Source organism: Meles meles, chromosome 1, assembly GCF_922984935.1.
Source record: "Meles meles chromosome 1, mMelMel3.1 paternal haplotype, whole genome shotgun sequence".
Classification (NCBI taxonomy): Eukaryota; Metazoa; Chordata; class Mammalia; order Carnivora; family Mustelidae; genus Meles; species Meles meles.
Window position 1 is genome coordinate 161,494,044 of NC_060066.1, and position 17,132 is coordinate 161,511,175.

Genomic DNA, 17,132 nt, shown 5'->3' on the forward strand with positions numbered 1-17,132 from the left:
CCAAGGCAATGCAGAATAAAATGTTTGTTGAGTGTTTCCTTTTATCCACGTATTATAGTTTTGAAGGGCTTTGACCTTCTGAAAGGGAGACCAAAAAATCAAAGTGAGTCTAGACGCTCGCACCACAGAGAACTACTTCGCTAGCCACCTGTTACCGAGGGGAGGATGGTCCGTACTTTCCCTGCGGCTGTTATCTGGAGAATACGGCTTCTGGGCCCCCAACCGCCAGCTTCCCCGGCTTAAATTACGCGGCCGCAGAGAGACCCAGCGCAGACTTGCACGCAGGCGCGAGGCGGTAGCGGCGTTCAGAGTGTGGGCTTTGCTGCCGAGCGCCCCAGTGTCCCCGAGTGGTTCCCCCCTTGGCCTGTTCTCCCTCTGCGCCCGAGTTCAGAGTCGCCCCTGCTCCTTCTCCAAGCCCACTCCAACCCAAGCCAATCCCGGCGCGCCCCCCTACCCTCTGACCCTGCGTTCCATAATGCCCGAGCAAAGTCCCCAAGGGTGTGGAACCCAGCGTTCCTGCCCCTGGGCGGGAACGCGCGGTGACCGTGCGGGGAGGCGAGGCGGCGAGGCGGCGAGGGTGCAACCGGCACCGTCCACCGGCCAGGGCCCGGCGAGTCCCCCAGGAGTAGGCCCCCCGCGCCGCTCGGCCCCACCGCCAGGCCCGCCCGCCGCTCCCTTCGCAGGCCGCCGCCGCCGCAGCCATGGCGGAAGTTCATAGACGTCAGCATGCCCGGGTTAAAGGAGAAGCCCCCGCGAAATCCTCCACACACAGACATGAGGAGGAGCTGGGGATGGCGTCGGCCGAAACGCTGACGGTGTTCCTAAAGCTGCTGGCCGCCGGCTTTTACGGTGTGAGCTCCTTCCTGATCGTGGTGGTCAACAAGAGCGTGCTCACCAACTACAGGTAGGGCCGAGGCGGCGGCGGCGGCGGCGGCGGCGGCGGCGGCGGCGGCCGAGGCCGTGGGAGGAGCGCGCAGCGGCGGCGGCAGGGTGCCGGCTCCCTGGACTTATGCCGCTAAAGTTAAAGCTGAACAAAGTTGGGCGGGAGCTGGGGAGAGCGGGCAGTGAATGAGCGGCCGGGGCTGCGGGGTCGGCTCGGCGCGCGGACCCGGGTGCGGGTTCAGCTCCGGGAGCGGAGCTCCGGACCGCCCCGTGCACGTTTCGACCCTGGTGGGAAAGCGCCCATCGAGCAGCGCTCTGGAAACCTTGCCCTTCAGGGCGATGGAGCGGAGTAGCTTCGTGACTTTTGGCTCTTGAGCATGCCAGGCTGGGAGCAGAGCGAGGGATGCCCTCCCTTCCCCGCAGCCTGGCCCGGGGTCCCGGGCTGCAGGGTTCCTGAGTTCGCTGACAGCCTCTGGAGACGTGCGCACCAAGCTCATTTAAGACCGTTCTGCCGCTGTCACTGGGACCCTGAGGCAGAGGCAGAGGCGGAAGCATGTTTGTTGTAAAGATGTGAAACCGTTGAGGAGACCTATGTCTTCATCCGTTGAAAAACCCGTTGCAGGCTGCTGGCTGAAACTGTGGACTCGGACAAGATGAGACAAGTGGCCGCCGGAGGCTACAAAATCAGCTGCAATCAGCGGCGTTGCCTGACAACCAGCAGGGATTTTTCCTCACGTTTTCATTTGGGGAGACGTTGGTGTTTGTTTCAAAATACAATTTAAGGTTGCAGATGTGCAAATTGAATTCACAGAACTGCTTTTGAGTTTTTCTGACCGTCTATTTCTCTCTCTCTCTCTTTACCTTTTTTGTAGATTTCCCTCCTCACTATGTGTTGGACTTGGCCAGGTTAGTTGGAATCTTCAGCATTACGTGGTTTATGTCGTTAGAACTTATGTGTGTGTCTTTATATGTAGAACAGTGAATCTGTGTTCTCTGTTTGCAGATGGTGGCCACAGTGGCAGTTCTCTGGGTGGGAAAGGCACTCAGAGTAGTCAAGTTTCCTGACCTTGACAGAAATGTACCTCGAAAGGTAAAATAAAATAAAATAGAAATAATAAAATCTTTATTTTCTGCAAACAAGTCGCTCTATATTTTTATCAGTCCTCTGCATATTTAAAAAATTGCAGTTTTGAAGTCGCCCAGAATGGGTATAATGAAGGTAAAGAATAAATGTAGTATTACATGTTTTAAAAAAGTCCTACCAACTCCTTAAAATTAAGGGGGAAAAGGCCCCCAGATATCTTGTGTTGTTTTAATTAATGAACACTTGTTGGGAGTACAGCTGTTTTGCGTTTTCTACATCCATCTAATCTAGTGGACATATCCTACATTCATTATTCCTTGGGTTTATTTTCTTCTTCCTTTGCTGCTTGACTCCACGTGCAGATGAAATGCCTTTCCCTTTTCTGCTGACATTAGAGCCATGGGCTATTACATTATCATATTTTAAAGCAAATGATGTTTCTGTCTTATATAGTTTGATCATACTCATATTTCTGTTTCTTTTTTTCTTCTCCATTCTTCCCTCTCTTTGCCATAGCACTGCTGTTATCCAGGAATAATGTTTTTTTGGGTGCTTCATGGGGGCCAAAAATTGTATATGAGTTCTAATCTTATGTTTTAAGTGGAAATAATTTGATCATATAAACAACTGTTTCTGTTTGAAAGGACCTTGTTTTAGCTATCTTTATTATTGAGCTTTGTTATCCCTTTTTAAATTTTCTAGACGTTTCCACTACCTCTACTATATTTTGGGAACCAAATCACGGGACTGTTCAGCACAAAGAAACTGAAGTATGGATAACTTTATTTTACTAGTGAGGTTAATATGATGTGTTCTTAAAACTGTACTTGAATGTCAAATATTTAACACATTGTTATTGGAAAAAAAATGGAAGAACCAGAAAGCTTTTGTTACTAAATAAGATTACACCAGAGGTTTTAGTTTAAATTCGTTAAGTTGAAAACAAGGAGTTTTTGTTTGTTTTGGGTCCCCCCCCAACTTTGATACTAGAAGTCTTAAAATGTTATAAAATTCTATTATAGGAGATTTTCATTATTTTTCCAGAGCTATAGTACTGAAGAATATATGCTAGGTTCCTGGGATTTCAATTCTTTAACACAATTTATTAATACTGTATTTTAGGCAAATTCAATAAGCAAAATCAGAGGGTGGGTAGGAGAACTTTTGTAATTTTTCTTTTAACATGAGGTAGTTAAATTAACATCAGATGGAACTCTGATACAAATACGATTAATATTATACCCATGAGCATACCACTGTAGAGGCAGCATGTTCACTTTTAGAAAGAAGCAGTAGTTCTCTGCTCTACGACAATACTGTTTTATTATCCTCTAACCTCCTAATTCTTGACTTCTCCACTTGAGGAGTGTAGTATGTATTAGGTGTATGTGATATTAAAATTATACATATGGAGAAGCCATTTAACAGAAATCCGTGGTTTCACTACTTCCACTTAAGCTAACCCCCGGCATATTAGACGACTGTAAAACAGAATGGGGAGATCTCTGAGGATCAGAGACAAAGCGTTTTTCATTTCCTCTTTCTTCAGACCCAAGAGATGTGACAGAGTTACTATGACGATATCTCTGGGGCAGGGTTCGTGGAAGTCGAATTTATCACGCATGGGTGGGGCATCCTTTTCCATCTCATTACCCACTCAGGAAGAAATGTAGACCTGCTGCAAAGTGCTGCTTGTATAGAATTTGCTCTTTTTCATCCATTGTCATCCATCTATCCATCCATTCATTCGCACCCTATCTCTGGTTGCCAGCTAAGTATAAGGCACTTTGGAGTGAGATGGGATATATTCAGAAATAACTGTATTGCAAGAGACTGTATTTGACTAGTGCGAGCAGAGTGCTCTGATAATTTAGAGGAAGACAAAAGTACTTCCACAATCAAGGAGAATTTCATGGGGTGAGATTATCATAGATGCTGTTTGGAGGGTTGGAGATGTCGTTTTTTGGGGGGTGGGAGGGAAATTAGATCAGTCTAGTAAAGAAGGAAAAAAGAGGTCTTTTTCTTTTAAAACTAACATGGTTACTGTTCAGGGTGTTTGTATAATAAGTAGTGTAAAATTAAAAAGTGGCTGTTACTAGTCTTTGATAATAGATATGTGATTGCTACCATTTTTTATAGGTAGCCTGAAGTTTCTCACTTCTTGTAGTTTTATAAAAGCAACTCTTTCAGGCTTTCAAATAAGAATTACTTCTAGAGAGGAATGAAGGTTTAATTTAATCACAGATTAACCAACATGGAGTGAAATTAATCAGCATAATGGAAGGAAGAGACTAGCATTATTCTAAGGTACTTATTTGGAGAATCTTAGTTCAAAAAGTCAATCGCTAAACTTTATTTTACCTAATTATATTTTTTCTCTTTTTAAAATTTTCTGCAGCTTGCCAATGTTTACAGTTCTGAGAAGGTTCTCCATCCTGTTTACAATGTTTGCTGAAGGAGTTTTACTCAAGTGAGCTAAATTTCTAATATATATGTATATATCTAGTCTTTAACAGACTTTAGTCATCTTGAAAAGGGACCAGCATATGTGAAGTAGCAAAATTACTTCTCTTATTTCTACTTTATCTTTCAAGAAGTTTAAGGACTTTCTTCCTTTCCGTAGTAGTTGATAGTTTATGGGATCAGTAGTTGGGAAGATTATGAATTGGAATTGGAATCTGTCTGAACATGAGATACACTTTCCAGAATTCCTGTACCTACTGTTGCCACAAGTGATGCTGGGTCTGAAACACCAGTATAGGTTTTACATAATGTTCCTGTCTTGGCTACTTTACTACAAATGCGTGTGACCTTTTTCTACTGAAAGAAATTCTGATTTGCAAAAATTCAAACTCAATAATAATAGCAAATACAAGAATAAGAAAACAATGAATATACTTTTTTTGTATAAGTTTTTGCTTTCTCAAAAGGATTCTTTGAAATATCCAATTCCTTGGAAACATTTAAAATTAAAATTGCTTATAGCTTTTTTAAGGAAAACTTTTTTTTTTTGGTCTATATTGCAGAATGAATCTTTGTGAATAACTACAGGTACATGTATGCACTTTTAAATTATTTTATTTTGTAGGAAGACTTTTTCCTGGGGTATTAAGATGACTGTATTTGCAATGATTATTGGAGCCTTTGTAGCTGCCAGGTAAGAATGTATTAAGACCACATTAGGAAATTATCAATAGTTATTGATAATCAATTACTAATAAAAAGAATTTTTTATAGGCTGAGTAAGAATCTGTCTTTGGGAGGCATCCAAAAGACTCTTTGGGAAGTTCAATCTTTCTGGCCATATTAAGGTCAAGGCTGGCAAAATCTGATTCTTCTACTTATTGAGCACATTCTCTATGCAACACAATATGTTTGGAATTTTACACATATTTATGCATTCTTTACAACACCTCTGAAAGATGTGGGTATAATTTTCCTATTTTCAGTTGAGGAAACGGAAACCTAAGTTCAGACACTTGGTCGACGTTACACAGCTAGTAGATGGCAGCACTGGAATTTGAATTTGTGCCTGACTCCAGAGCCTGTGTGCTTCTATAATTCATGTGGTATTCTTTTACTTTATTTACATAGTGCTAAAGAAAATAGTGCTCAGAAAAGGCAAATGATAATGAATTCTTTCCTTGTGGTGGAATAATAAATAATAGAATATCTTTATTTGGCCTCACTTAAGATATAGCACAAGTACCATGACTTACATATTCTATTAAATTATTGAAGCTTTCCCCATTGTTCTTAAGTTTTAGTTTTAAAATGCAGTTAGAAAATATATGCCCAAAGATTGAGAAAATTAAAGTGATGGGTAGAAACTTTGACCAGGGCATGGATGTATGGATTTGCTAATGGCACAAATTTTGCCTGACTTTTATTTTCTGTCTGGGGTTCAGTGTGCTTCTTGCATTGGCTCATTTACCTTCATCATTCCGTAGTATAGGCAGGGGGAAATACTGTAAGTCACATTCCACCCCATATCTCCCAAGTGAAATTGCATTCTTTAAAAAAAAAAAAAAAAAAGACAAAAAAGTTGGTTTTTTGGTTCTGCTTATTGAGCACATTCTATATGCAACACAATATGTTTGGAATTTTACACAAGTTACTCTTGGTTACTAGAATTCGATTATATGGCTGACTGTTTTTTCCTTTAGGTAATATAGCCTTCTTGAAGAAAAATTCTATGTGAGCCTCTGACCTTTTTGAAGCAGTTCTGTAAAGCTGGTGGGATTCAGAACTGAACCAAACAGGAGTGCTCAGGGTCAACCAACCCTGACCTACAAAAAGTTTCTAAGGAGGATTTTCTCTGGTTGAGACTTAATCTAATCAGAACGCTTCACTAGGGAAAAAGATTGGGAGGAAGGGCGTCTGAAGTTAGAAGGTTGTCAGGCTGCTTGGAAGAGGGGGTTATACATTAGGCTAGTTCTGCCTAGAATTGCAGGGGCATGGTGTTCCTCAGAAGTCCCATTCCATGCACTGGTTTACTATGAATACATAGTATCTTTGCACAATCACAGGATGTTGGGCCACTATTTTAGCCAGAGTGCTGAAATACACTGAAGGCATACTTTTCTTAGGTTTTTTTTGTTATTCTGTTCAGTTTACTAAGTTCTGTTCTTGTGCCTGGTGCTCAGCTAAATACTAGAAAATACCAGTTTCCCTAATCCTGCTAGTTATAGGCTTTTTAAGTAATCGTTTAAGTATTTGAGTTCCTAGTGTGTACTTAAATACTGCTGTAGCTTGATCTCAGAACTAACTGTAATCTATACTTCAGAAATTCCACCCAGTGACTGAACCGACCACCTGTACAACCTGCGTTTTGTGTGAATGAGTCCTTGGAAAATGACATGTTAACAACTTCATTTTTTGGTTTCCTTCTCTTGGAAATTGAGCTCTGATGCCTTCTTCCTGCTTCAGATGTATTATAATGGCAAATTTGGTTACTTGTTCTTGTTGTCTGACTTTGAATTCAGAGCGGTGTGCTATTAACTGACACGACTAATTATTGCTAATGATTGTGTTTAAGTGTTAGTACTTCTCATTTCTGAAGACTTCCCTATTGAGTATGAAATTGCACATTATAACCAGGAATCAAGAAATACTAATCACTGATAAAATGCCTAATGTTCACTTAGCTAGATTAGAATATGTTCTTCCATTTATTGTACATTAGATCTTTTTAAAATTACATGCATGTTCTTTAAGTTATTAAAGTGTTGCTTGTGTTTTACAGCTCTGACTTGGCATTTGATCTGGAAGGATATGTTTTCATTCTGATAAATGATGTCCTGACAGCAGCAAATGGCGCATATGTAAAACAGAAATTAGATTCAAAAGTAGGTAGCAATCTAAATCTTTAAGAGATGTTTATTGGTTTTGGGAGTGGTAATGTTTATTTGTCAGGAGAAAAGGCAGGGAATAAAGAAAACTACTTAGGAGAGCTGGGAAAGACCTAGGCATCTCTGAGGGTAAAATGCCCATGCTTTGCTACTCACATAAGAAATTCTTTCAGTTATTAATAAGCAATTAGATTTTATAGTTAGCTTTTCCGGAAGGGATTGGGTGATTATTGACTTTGGGAGAGGGATGTAATTAGGGTTGTTCATTACAGGAAAGTGTCATAAATGTTCATGGCCATGTTCTAGAAGGATTGATGAGGGACCTGGGCAAGAAAGAAATATCTAGAAGCCCTTGAGCAGATTTGAGAAGTGAGGGTTGAAAGGGGCTGCAGATCAAGAATGGATTTTGTATATTTGTCCCACCAAATAATGGGAAACTTTATGGAGCATTAGAATTGCTCTCACTCTTAGTAGCAACACTGAGTTCCTTGGCCTAGATCTCATACACACGAACTAGCCATACTTACCCTTTTTCTCTTAGCTTGCAGCATGCATACAAAATCTTTACAGGTATTTTTTGTTTGTCGGTCTACTATATACTTTAAATATATACCCACTAAGTTTTATTTTTAGATCAAGCCAGACCATCCAAAAGCGGAGTATTTGAGCCACATTTCTTTCACTGCATTATGGCATAAGTTCACATTATTGTAAGCAGCTGTGTAGGGGTACCTGGGTGGCTCAGTCAGTTGAGATCTGACTCTTGGTTTCAGTTTGGGTCGTGATCTTGGGGTCATCAGATTGAGCCCCACGTAGGCTCCATACTCACTAGAGAATCTGTTTGGTGTTCTCTCCCTCTCCCCCTCCCCCATCACAGATGGAGAAATTCGATCTCTCTTGAATAAATAAATCTTAAAAAAAATAAGCAGCTGTGTAGGACTCAGCTGTATATATCACAGGGTTGTTATTGAAGGAGCTGTCCTTTCTATCGTGTGTCCTGTGTAAGGACCCACATGAGATTTCACAGATGCCACTGTAGTTTTTTCTGAACAGTGGTATATTTTTTATTTCATAATTAAATCTTATTAACTGACCATGACTTTTTCTTATTTCCCTACCCATGTTTTCTAAACCATATGACCTTATCGAGTGAGTTTTTAGTCTGCTCTATCATATGTAAAATATTTCTGAAACTACTTCAGATCATTTTTTTGAGTTGAGATCAGAAATACAAATGCCCAACTACTCAGTGGTAGTATTAGTGTCAAGTTTGTATTGTCTAGGTAGGGGCCTTTGCCTTCTCCACATAGAACGAGTGGCCAACCCAGTAGCTTTCATTATTTTCAGAGGTTTATTTTGAAGATTTTTGAAGAAATGGGAATAGGATCAGTGTAGATTGTTTCCAACTAATTTTCCTTAAATATACTTTTATGTCTTCTCCATTTATTTGCTGTGGTGACTGTATGATTGTATTTTAATGGAAGCTACTACTGTTAAAAATTCTTATCTTTTTGAAGTAGCTCGAGAAAAGGGAGCAGTTAGAGTTTTAGCTTTAATAGGTATTTTTTTTTTTTTTCCCTCAGCCCATTTGCTGCTTTGGAAAATAAGTACCAGTGATAACATTCCATTTGTCCAGCAGCCTCCACTGTCTGAAACAGTACCATCCAATAGAATTTTCTGTGTTGATAGAAGTCTTATATATTTCTACTGTCCATTAACGGGAGCCACTAGTCACATGTGGCTACTGTTGAGCACTCGATAAGTGACTGGCACAACCGAGGAACTGAATTAGTAGTTTAATCATAATTAGATTGAAATAACTGCACATGGCTAGTGGCTACTGTATAGGACAGCGCAGTCTAGAATACATCCCAGAACCTACAAAAAGGAATGCGTGCTTCTGAGTATTTTATTCCCAGGAGAGTCCTTCAGTTCCTCACTTAAAAATGACTTATGACTCACTTGCATTAGAACTTTTAATCATATTGATCTGCTTTTCATACTTCATGGATTAGGAGCAACATACTAGGAGATGGAATTCTATTTAGAGGCAGAGAAGTGGTATAAAAGGTCAGCTAACAACAGAAGATACAAACAGGAAAACTATAAAAGTAAGATGGAAATACTAAAAAATGGGGCAATTAAATGACATTAAGGGTGATATCCTATAAGAACACAATACAATAATGCGTATTTATGATGATACCTTAAATTCAGTTTTAGTTGATGTACTACTCTGTTTAAGAGGCAGGGGGAAAGATTTCAAAATAGTTAAGATGAGAAAATAAGAACAGTTTGACATTTAAGTTTTTGGTAGTTGTCAGTTGTCTGGATGGTGTGTGTCTGTGTGTAGGCATCCTCTACTTCCTAGATCACACTCATATCTCTGGCTGACAGAGTATCTGTTGTTAAAGGTTGTTTTCTTCTTCTATGGCCTTTTCCTTGCTGCTTTAGAAATGAGGCACATCTTTTCATTGATGCCAAGGCCGCCATGAGCAGTCAGTTATCTGGTTTATCTGAGAGGCAGTATGGCCACTCTTAGATGCTGTTAATAAGTCAGAAGTTTTAGTATCACCAATCGTTTCAGGACTGCTAAAATCCTGGTCCTTTGAGCTTAAGTCACGTGGTATAAAGACTTTGTGCTGCATTTCTGACCTGAATGCAGCTATTGAGTTTAAAACATTTTTAACTTAAAAAAAATCATACAGATAATACATATTTATGATGGAAGTAGTAGAAGATGTAGACAAGCAAGAAGAAGAAAATCTAAATCTCCCTCAATTCTACCATCAAGTGAGCAGCACAGTTTTGGAGGGTAAGTGTGTGCACTCGCATTTGTGTGTGCACACTTAACTGTATACAATTTTAAATGAAAAAGCAACATATAATGTTTTCTAACCTATATTTTTCATGTAGTGCAGTTTCATGAGCCTCTTTCCTTGTCAGTCAGTATTATTTAACCTTTTTTGGTTGTTGCATAATATTTCTTTCTATGATTGTTTCCTCATCTAACCACCTAGTTTTCTGTTGTTGAGTATTTGTTCCCAGTTTTTCAAAGCTGCTTTTGAGAAGGTAGATGGACTTCTCACATTGTTCAGTCACCTTACATCAGAGAAGTTAGGCAGATATAATGCCCCATCCTCACTACCCCTTCGTCCCCACCCTGCCCCAGTCAAACTCTAGCCTACTTTTTCAGGCGACTGCTTCTGGCTGAATGTTTTAGAAGTGTGCAAATCAAAAGTGAACCCAGATTTCTCAACGCTCCCTGTGTTTGAAGATGTATGTGGTTCTTTTGTTGTTCCCCAGTAGCTGAGGGCACAACGAATCACACTTTTGGGAACTGTAGATAATCTTCATTGAACCTCACCTATACATTTTCAGAAATACTTCACTGGCAAGTTACATCTGTCTGTGTTGGTCTAGGTAGGAGCGTGTGTGTTGGTATCTATCCATCTCTGTCTCTCAAATGGCACTTCGTTGTGGTTCTGAAAAGTTCAAGGCCTCAGGGCAGTGTTTGTATAGAAGGGTGTGTGTATATTCAAAGTAACGGCTTCCCTGTTTGCTGCTTGGAGGTAGCCAGTTGATACTATTTTTATTTCTCTGATTTTTAGCACTCAGTGACTCGGACAAATTTAAAATCTTGTATGTTTGCTTTTTTTTTTTTTTTTCCCCTTTTGAAAGCTTACATTATTTCTTAATGTTTGCAAAACGGCTGATTTGCTGTCTGTATGGTTGGGGAGTTGTGTGTGTGTGTATCCTGTATAGAGTTGTGTATGTCTGTCTGCTAGAACCAAATGAAACACCTAATTATTTACTATTCTAGGAGCTGGGGAAATATGGCCTGCTCTATTACAATGCACTGTTCATGATTCTGCCCACCTTGGCCATTGCATATTTTACAGGAGATGCACAAAAGGTAAGACTTCCTAATTATGATTTAATGGCTTATTTTTTGAGCTGTATTATTGCTTGTGTCCACAGATAGACTGTGGGGTTGGTAAAAAGTAATGTGCTCACTGAGTGACCAGAAACTGAGAGCTTATTTTTTTAGCTTGTTAATGTCATGCTAACCTTTTTTTCTTGGCGTAAGTATTGGATAGTACTAAAATGGCTCAAAATAACTTTGGCTCTTACCGTAAAAATAGTGCGTGCCAACTAGTGTCCTTCTCTTATGTGTCAGAAAGCTAGAGGAAGGAAATTTTTACATTTCTACTGAACTGCAAAATAAGAATAGTGGCAGGCTATCCTCAAGAAACAAAAGATCCTGAATTAGTAAGGTTTCTTCTAACCTAAACAAAATGCTTGGCTTTCTAGAAGTTCTGTTTTATCATACAGTTGTTATGCTGGCTTAAATCCCAAGCTGGGTTTTTTCCTCAGGAGATATTTAGCATCATGTGGTAACTTAACTGTGTAAATAGCAACTAATATAATAGTTTACTCATTTTCTGAAATGATTAGCTAAATAAACCCAGAATAGAGTAGCAAATAAATCAATACAACATTTTTTCTTTAAAGGAAACCCATATTCATAGGAGAAAAATTGATAGATAATCCATTTTGTTAGGATTCACAAAATTTGGCAAACTGGATGGAAACCTAGAGTTTACCAAGTTTCTGCAACAAGATTTCTTCTAATGAGTCCTCTGGCTAGTAGTCTCTTCAGAGTAAATGTGTTGGTTATTTACTCTAATGACAGAGACAATTTCTGCATATCAGTGAGAGCCAAAATAAAAGTTTTGAAAGTAGCTAGATTATTAAAAATGTTCTTCAAAGATAGAAGACCTTATAAAGCTTATAAAGGTGCTTTGTTTTATTCATCAAGAATGCTTTCTTTTTAAAAAACTGGCACAAAGGGACTCCCAAATGGCTCAGTCGGTTATTTGTCTGCCTTTAGCTCAGGTCATGATCCCACATCCAGGACATCCAGCTCAAGTCGCGCATCAGTCTCCCTGCTGAGCAGGAAACCTGCTTCTCCTTTTCCCTCTGCTTCTCCCCTCCCCTTGTTGTGGTCTCTCTCTGACAAATAAATAAAATCTTAAAAAAAATAATAAAAAAATAAAAAACTGGCATAGATCATCTTGAACAGGTATAAATGTTTTAATGAACTGTGACCTGACTGCCAGCAGACCTAAAAGTAACTCCAAAGTAGGAGTTACTACTCCTGGAGCTGTTGCTCTGACTAATAAAGAGTGTTGAATAAATATTTTATGATTGTGAAAAAAGTGGGAAGAGAAACAAACATTTATTGAGTCCCTGTTATGTGCTAGTCACTTCCATGTTGTAATATAATGTAGTCCCCACAACAGTTCTAGAAAGTTTGAACTATTTCTCTTTACCAAAGCGGAAATAAGGGTTCAGGGAGACTTAGTCCCTTGCCCAATGCCATACTGTCGGTGGGTAGAGTCAGGGTTTAAACTCAGGCCTAACTCCAGAAGCCACGGTCTTTCCAGTGTTCTCCCTCCCTCTAGGAGATGCTGGGGGAAGCAACTCTTACTCTTTAGCTTTGGGGCAAGGATGTAACGTAAAGTAGCCGGGCCCCTCATGGCAGCGTGGATGGTTCCAAATCTTGAGGCCAATCTGTACATGACAAGTTGGAAGAATTAATGTGATTAGGTATTTTATAGACTTGGCAAAGATGCAATTCTCATTAATTGGAAACTTCGGCTAGTAGCTTGTAGATACTTGAAAAAATGAACCAAAGGAGATAGTTCTTCATTCCAGAGGGATGACCGTTTAACTAGAAGTTATCTGCCAGGTTATAGCATTATGCATATTTGAAAGTTCAGTAACGTTCAGCTTGAAATGCTTCAATATAATTGAGAGTGTTTCATCAGAGTGAAAAAAGGTGCCGTGTCACCTACATATAGGTTGAGGTTTAGATTTTCCTCTTATTCTTTTTTTCTTTTTTATGCGGAGGAGTAGAATTTGAGTAATCTTTTTGTTGTTTCCAACAAAAGTGCCAGGCAAAGGTCAAGAAAGGTTTATTTTGGAAGAAATGTTTTTTTTTAAAAATGACAGAATTCACCTAAATACTTTCAAGCTGGGATGACAAACTAATAGAAGATGAATTTATTTCTCTGTAATCAAACCCTGTCAGTGTTTTGGTTTCACATAAATGTTTGTTTATCCTCACTCTTACTATTAGTTAATATTGTTCTTATAAAACATTTACTGGGGTGTAGATGGGCACACTGGCAGTCTCATAATATCACACTTTTTTTCTTAACGTTCTGTCCTTCACATGCTCTCCTTCTGACCTTCTCAGATAGTTAAGTGTTACTGTGTGTCTCACTATGTTAGGCTCAGGTGATAAGAAAAAAAGATGAATTCGATGGTTTTCTTGCCTCTGAGGACCATACAGTTTTCTTGGGGAGTAGACCTATCAACATCAGAGCAAAACTGTTGTAGGTTCTGTGGGAGAAGTGTTTTGGGGGCATCATGGGATGTAAAAAGGAATGATTTCTGTCTTCCGGTTGGGGATGAAATGCCTCATTGAGTTTTGCCTCCAAACAAAATTGAAATATAAGTGGTAAGAAAAATCAGTGTTGTCTTGGTAGGTTATAAATTACATTTGAAACTTAGGAAGTGAGAATTCTGTTTGACTCTGTTCCTAAATTCCTTAGGAGACAAGATACTGCAATTTCATTTTCAATTCAATTGAGATGAGTATTTCTCAGCATCTTCATTGTGCTAAGAAAGCTATATGTTAAGTTCTCTGTGGCAGTTATGAAAAATATGACGTAGTCCTTGCCACACGAGGGAGACGCTGGCATGTTACAGGGGTGGTGTAAGATCTGGCACCAAAGTGCGTGCCCGTCAGTCAGTACAATAAATATTTAGGAAGAAATGGGTGTGGGTTGAATATCAAGATTAGCTTTTTAGAAGAGATAGGGCTTGGTTTTCTTGTCCACCAAGTACAACAAGAAATGCTAACCTGTACTGGGAGTTGTTAGAGATATAATTCAGGTAGCTGAGTGGTTGGCTCTTATTACCCAGCACAGAAACAGTGTGTGGAAGCCACAGGCGGCCTGATGCATCCAGGAAGCTCACGGTGGTCTGTGACAGGCTGCAGTTGTTCGCCCGCTGCTGGAAGATTCATTTTCATAGTAGTCAGTAGTATGTCTGTCTGAAGTCCTGGCAGAAAGGGTTTCGTATGACAGAGGGTATCTATGGCAGGATTTTGCGTAAGAGTTTTCTAGTATTTTGATTCGTTTTAAGGAGGTATCTTTTAAACCTGTGCTTTTCCTTTAAGATGAATATGTGTGTAAGTAGACGTGCATGTGTGTGTATTTTTTTTGTTTTGTTTTCCCTTTTTATTTATTTAATTATTTTCAGCGTAACAGTATTCATTGTTTTTGCACCACACCCAGTGCTCCATGCAATACATGCCCTCCTTAATACCCACCACCTGGCTCCCCCAACCTCCCACCCAGACCCTTCAAAACCCTCAGGTTGTTTTTCAGAGTCCATAGTCTCTCATGGTTCATCTCCCCTTCCACTTTCCCTCAACTCCCTTCTCCTCTCCATCTCCCCATGTCCTCCATGTTCTTTGTTATGCTCCACAGATAAGTGAAACCATATGATATTTGACTCTCTCTGCTTGACTTATTTCACTCAGCATAATCTCCTCCAGTCCCATCCATGTTGCTACAAAAGTTGGGTATTCACCCTTTCTGATGGAGGCATAATACTCCATCGTGTATATGTGTGTGTGTATTTTTTTTAAGAGTGGGCACTTTTTATGCGGCAGTTTATCATTAAAGCTGTTCCTATATTAGCAATTTGAGGCTACTTCTGCCTTTAGGAAGACTTTACTTATATGTACCCAACAGGATGCTTCTGCATAAATCATTTTCCCTGATCCTCATTACATACCTGACAGGTCGGTATGTTATTTGACTTACAGAGGTTAAGGACATGATTAAGCCTCCACAGTGGCAGAGCAGAGTTAGAATTAGTCTGTCTGACTTCAGATCGAACTCTTACTGTTGGCCTGACTACTACTCTCAGAGCCATGCACTACCTCTCTGACTTACATTTTTACCCTTGTTAGGGAATTCCATGCAGGGCTTTCTTAAGAACAAGCTACTGAATGTGAGGAACGTCATCAGAGTAGTAGTAGAAGTGCAGTTTCTGCAGCTTGGCCTGGTTATTACTTAATCTTTTACAAATAATCATATTTCTTTTGTTCAACAAATATTTACTGAGTGTACTGAGTGCTTTACTCCGGTGCTGTTCTAAATTAAAAAAAAAGAAAAGAAAAAAGACATGTCCCGCTTAAAGGAGCTTGCAACCCAATGGGTGAGATCAACTAAACCTACATTTGTATCATAAGAACCAGGAGGAAAAACAGAACAAGGAGGAGAGTGATTGGGGAAGAGCTGCTGGGGATAAGGTGGCTAGACAAAGCATCTTCATCAGTTTCACTTGAGCAGGCATTGAACTGAGTGGACTGAGACAGTTTGTGTGGCTCTTTGGAAGGGGTCCTGTAGTTGGAAGAGTGGGTTCTGAGTGCTGAGGTGGGAGTGCTTACCTTCTTCACAAGGAGCATTTTTTGAGTAGGTGAATACCAGGAGGATCAAGGTGGGCCTTGAAGAATGTGGAAAGGTACATTCCAGGGGGAATGGATATTATGAGCACAGATATAGCCGTGGGGACAGCCTCATCAGTATTCTTAGAGGGTGGCAGTTAAAGACATTGGAGACCTTTGAAGAGACCTTAGAGAGCATCTGGTTTAAGCCTCTTTTTCCACCACTGGGGAAGTCAGGGCCCAGATTTTGCTCAGGACTAGAACCCTGATTTCCTGACTATAACTAGTACTCTCGTTCCCCCCCACCCTCACCCCACATATCATACCTGCCTTCCTTCTAAGTTGGGACAAGTGCTAGATACAGGAATTTGAAATTTACTCTGCAGAGATGATGAGTCTCTAAAAGTTCATGACATGGGAGGTAGAGTGGAAAATTGGGGGCAGAATGCAGAAGCAGGATCCGGTTGGATGAAGCAACTAGTAACATCCAGTTCTGGCCTTGACCGCTGTCTGATTTCGGACAAATCCCTTCTGCTCCTCCAGCCTGCTGCGTCATGTGTAAACTGAGTAGGTTGTATCCACTGAGTTGGTTAGTTTTCTAGGTAGGGCCCTTTCCTGGGCTGAGACAGAATTTCTGAGGAGCAGAAGGCATGCCTGTGTGGAGATTAGCTGCTGCTGTTCTGATGGTTGGCGTGAGCCCAGCTCCTCCCTGACTCCTGAACACCAGTGCTTATGAACTTGCTCTCATCTTTTGGACTCCTGGCTTTCTTGACCCAGAGCCAATTTCCATGGAAGCTCTGTATATATTATATGAAAAGATCAACAAGATAGATTGTTAAAGCGCGGTGTAAAATTGCGTATGTTATGCTACGTTTTGAATAAAATAGAAAGGGAAAAAAAGACTATATATATGTATACATTTTATTTGATGATTTAGTAAAGAAACTCTGGAAGAATATGCAAGAAACAAAGTAACCACCAATTTGTGTGTGAGCCTATGTGTGAGAATAGGATAAGTATAGAACAGAAATGGGAGGGAAACTTCTCACTGTTTATCTTTTTTTTTTTTTTTTGATTGTGGAGCCATGTAAATGTATTTCAAATTACCTTTTATAAAAGGAACAGTAAGAAAAAGATAAAGTTTCTCTATAAATAATGACTATCCTATGATGAATCCCAGTTTAAAATTATTGGATGTGGTGGGACAAATTAATTAATTCTCATTATTCAGAGTTGGAGACTCTTGACCCAGGATACAGATTAAAGAGAAATCCAAATTGTTTTT

At 39.9% G+C, this 17,132-nt stretch overlaps 1 protein-coding gene across 1 annotated transcript in view; it reads left to right on the plus strand.

Moving 5' to 3' along the window:
- Positions 1-328: 328 nt before the first annotated feature.
- Positions 329-17,132, plus strand: part of SLC35D1 (solute carrier family 35 member D1) — a 48,715-nt gene continuing 31,911 nt past the window's right edge. Inside the window, exons 1-8 of the mRNA XM_046011027.1 lie at positions 329-904; positions 1,755-1,788; positions 1,886-1,972; positions 2,669-2,736; positions 4,365-4,436; positions 5,055-5,123; positions 7,212-7,314; positions 11,141-11,233. Coding sequence (XP_045866983.1) covers positions 702-904; positions 1,755-1,788; positions 1,886-1,972; positions 2,669-2,736; positions 4,365-4,436; positions 5,055-5,123; positions 7,212-7,314; positions 11,141-11,233 — 729 coding nt within the window. The 5' untranslated portion in view covers positions 329-701. The remainder of the gene's footprint in view (positions 905-1,754; positions 1,789-1,885; positions 1,973-2,668; positions 2,737-4,364; positions 4,437-5,054; positions 5,124-7,211; positions 7,315-11,140; positions 11,234-17,132) is intronic.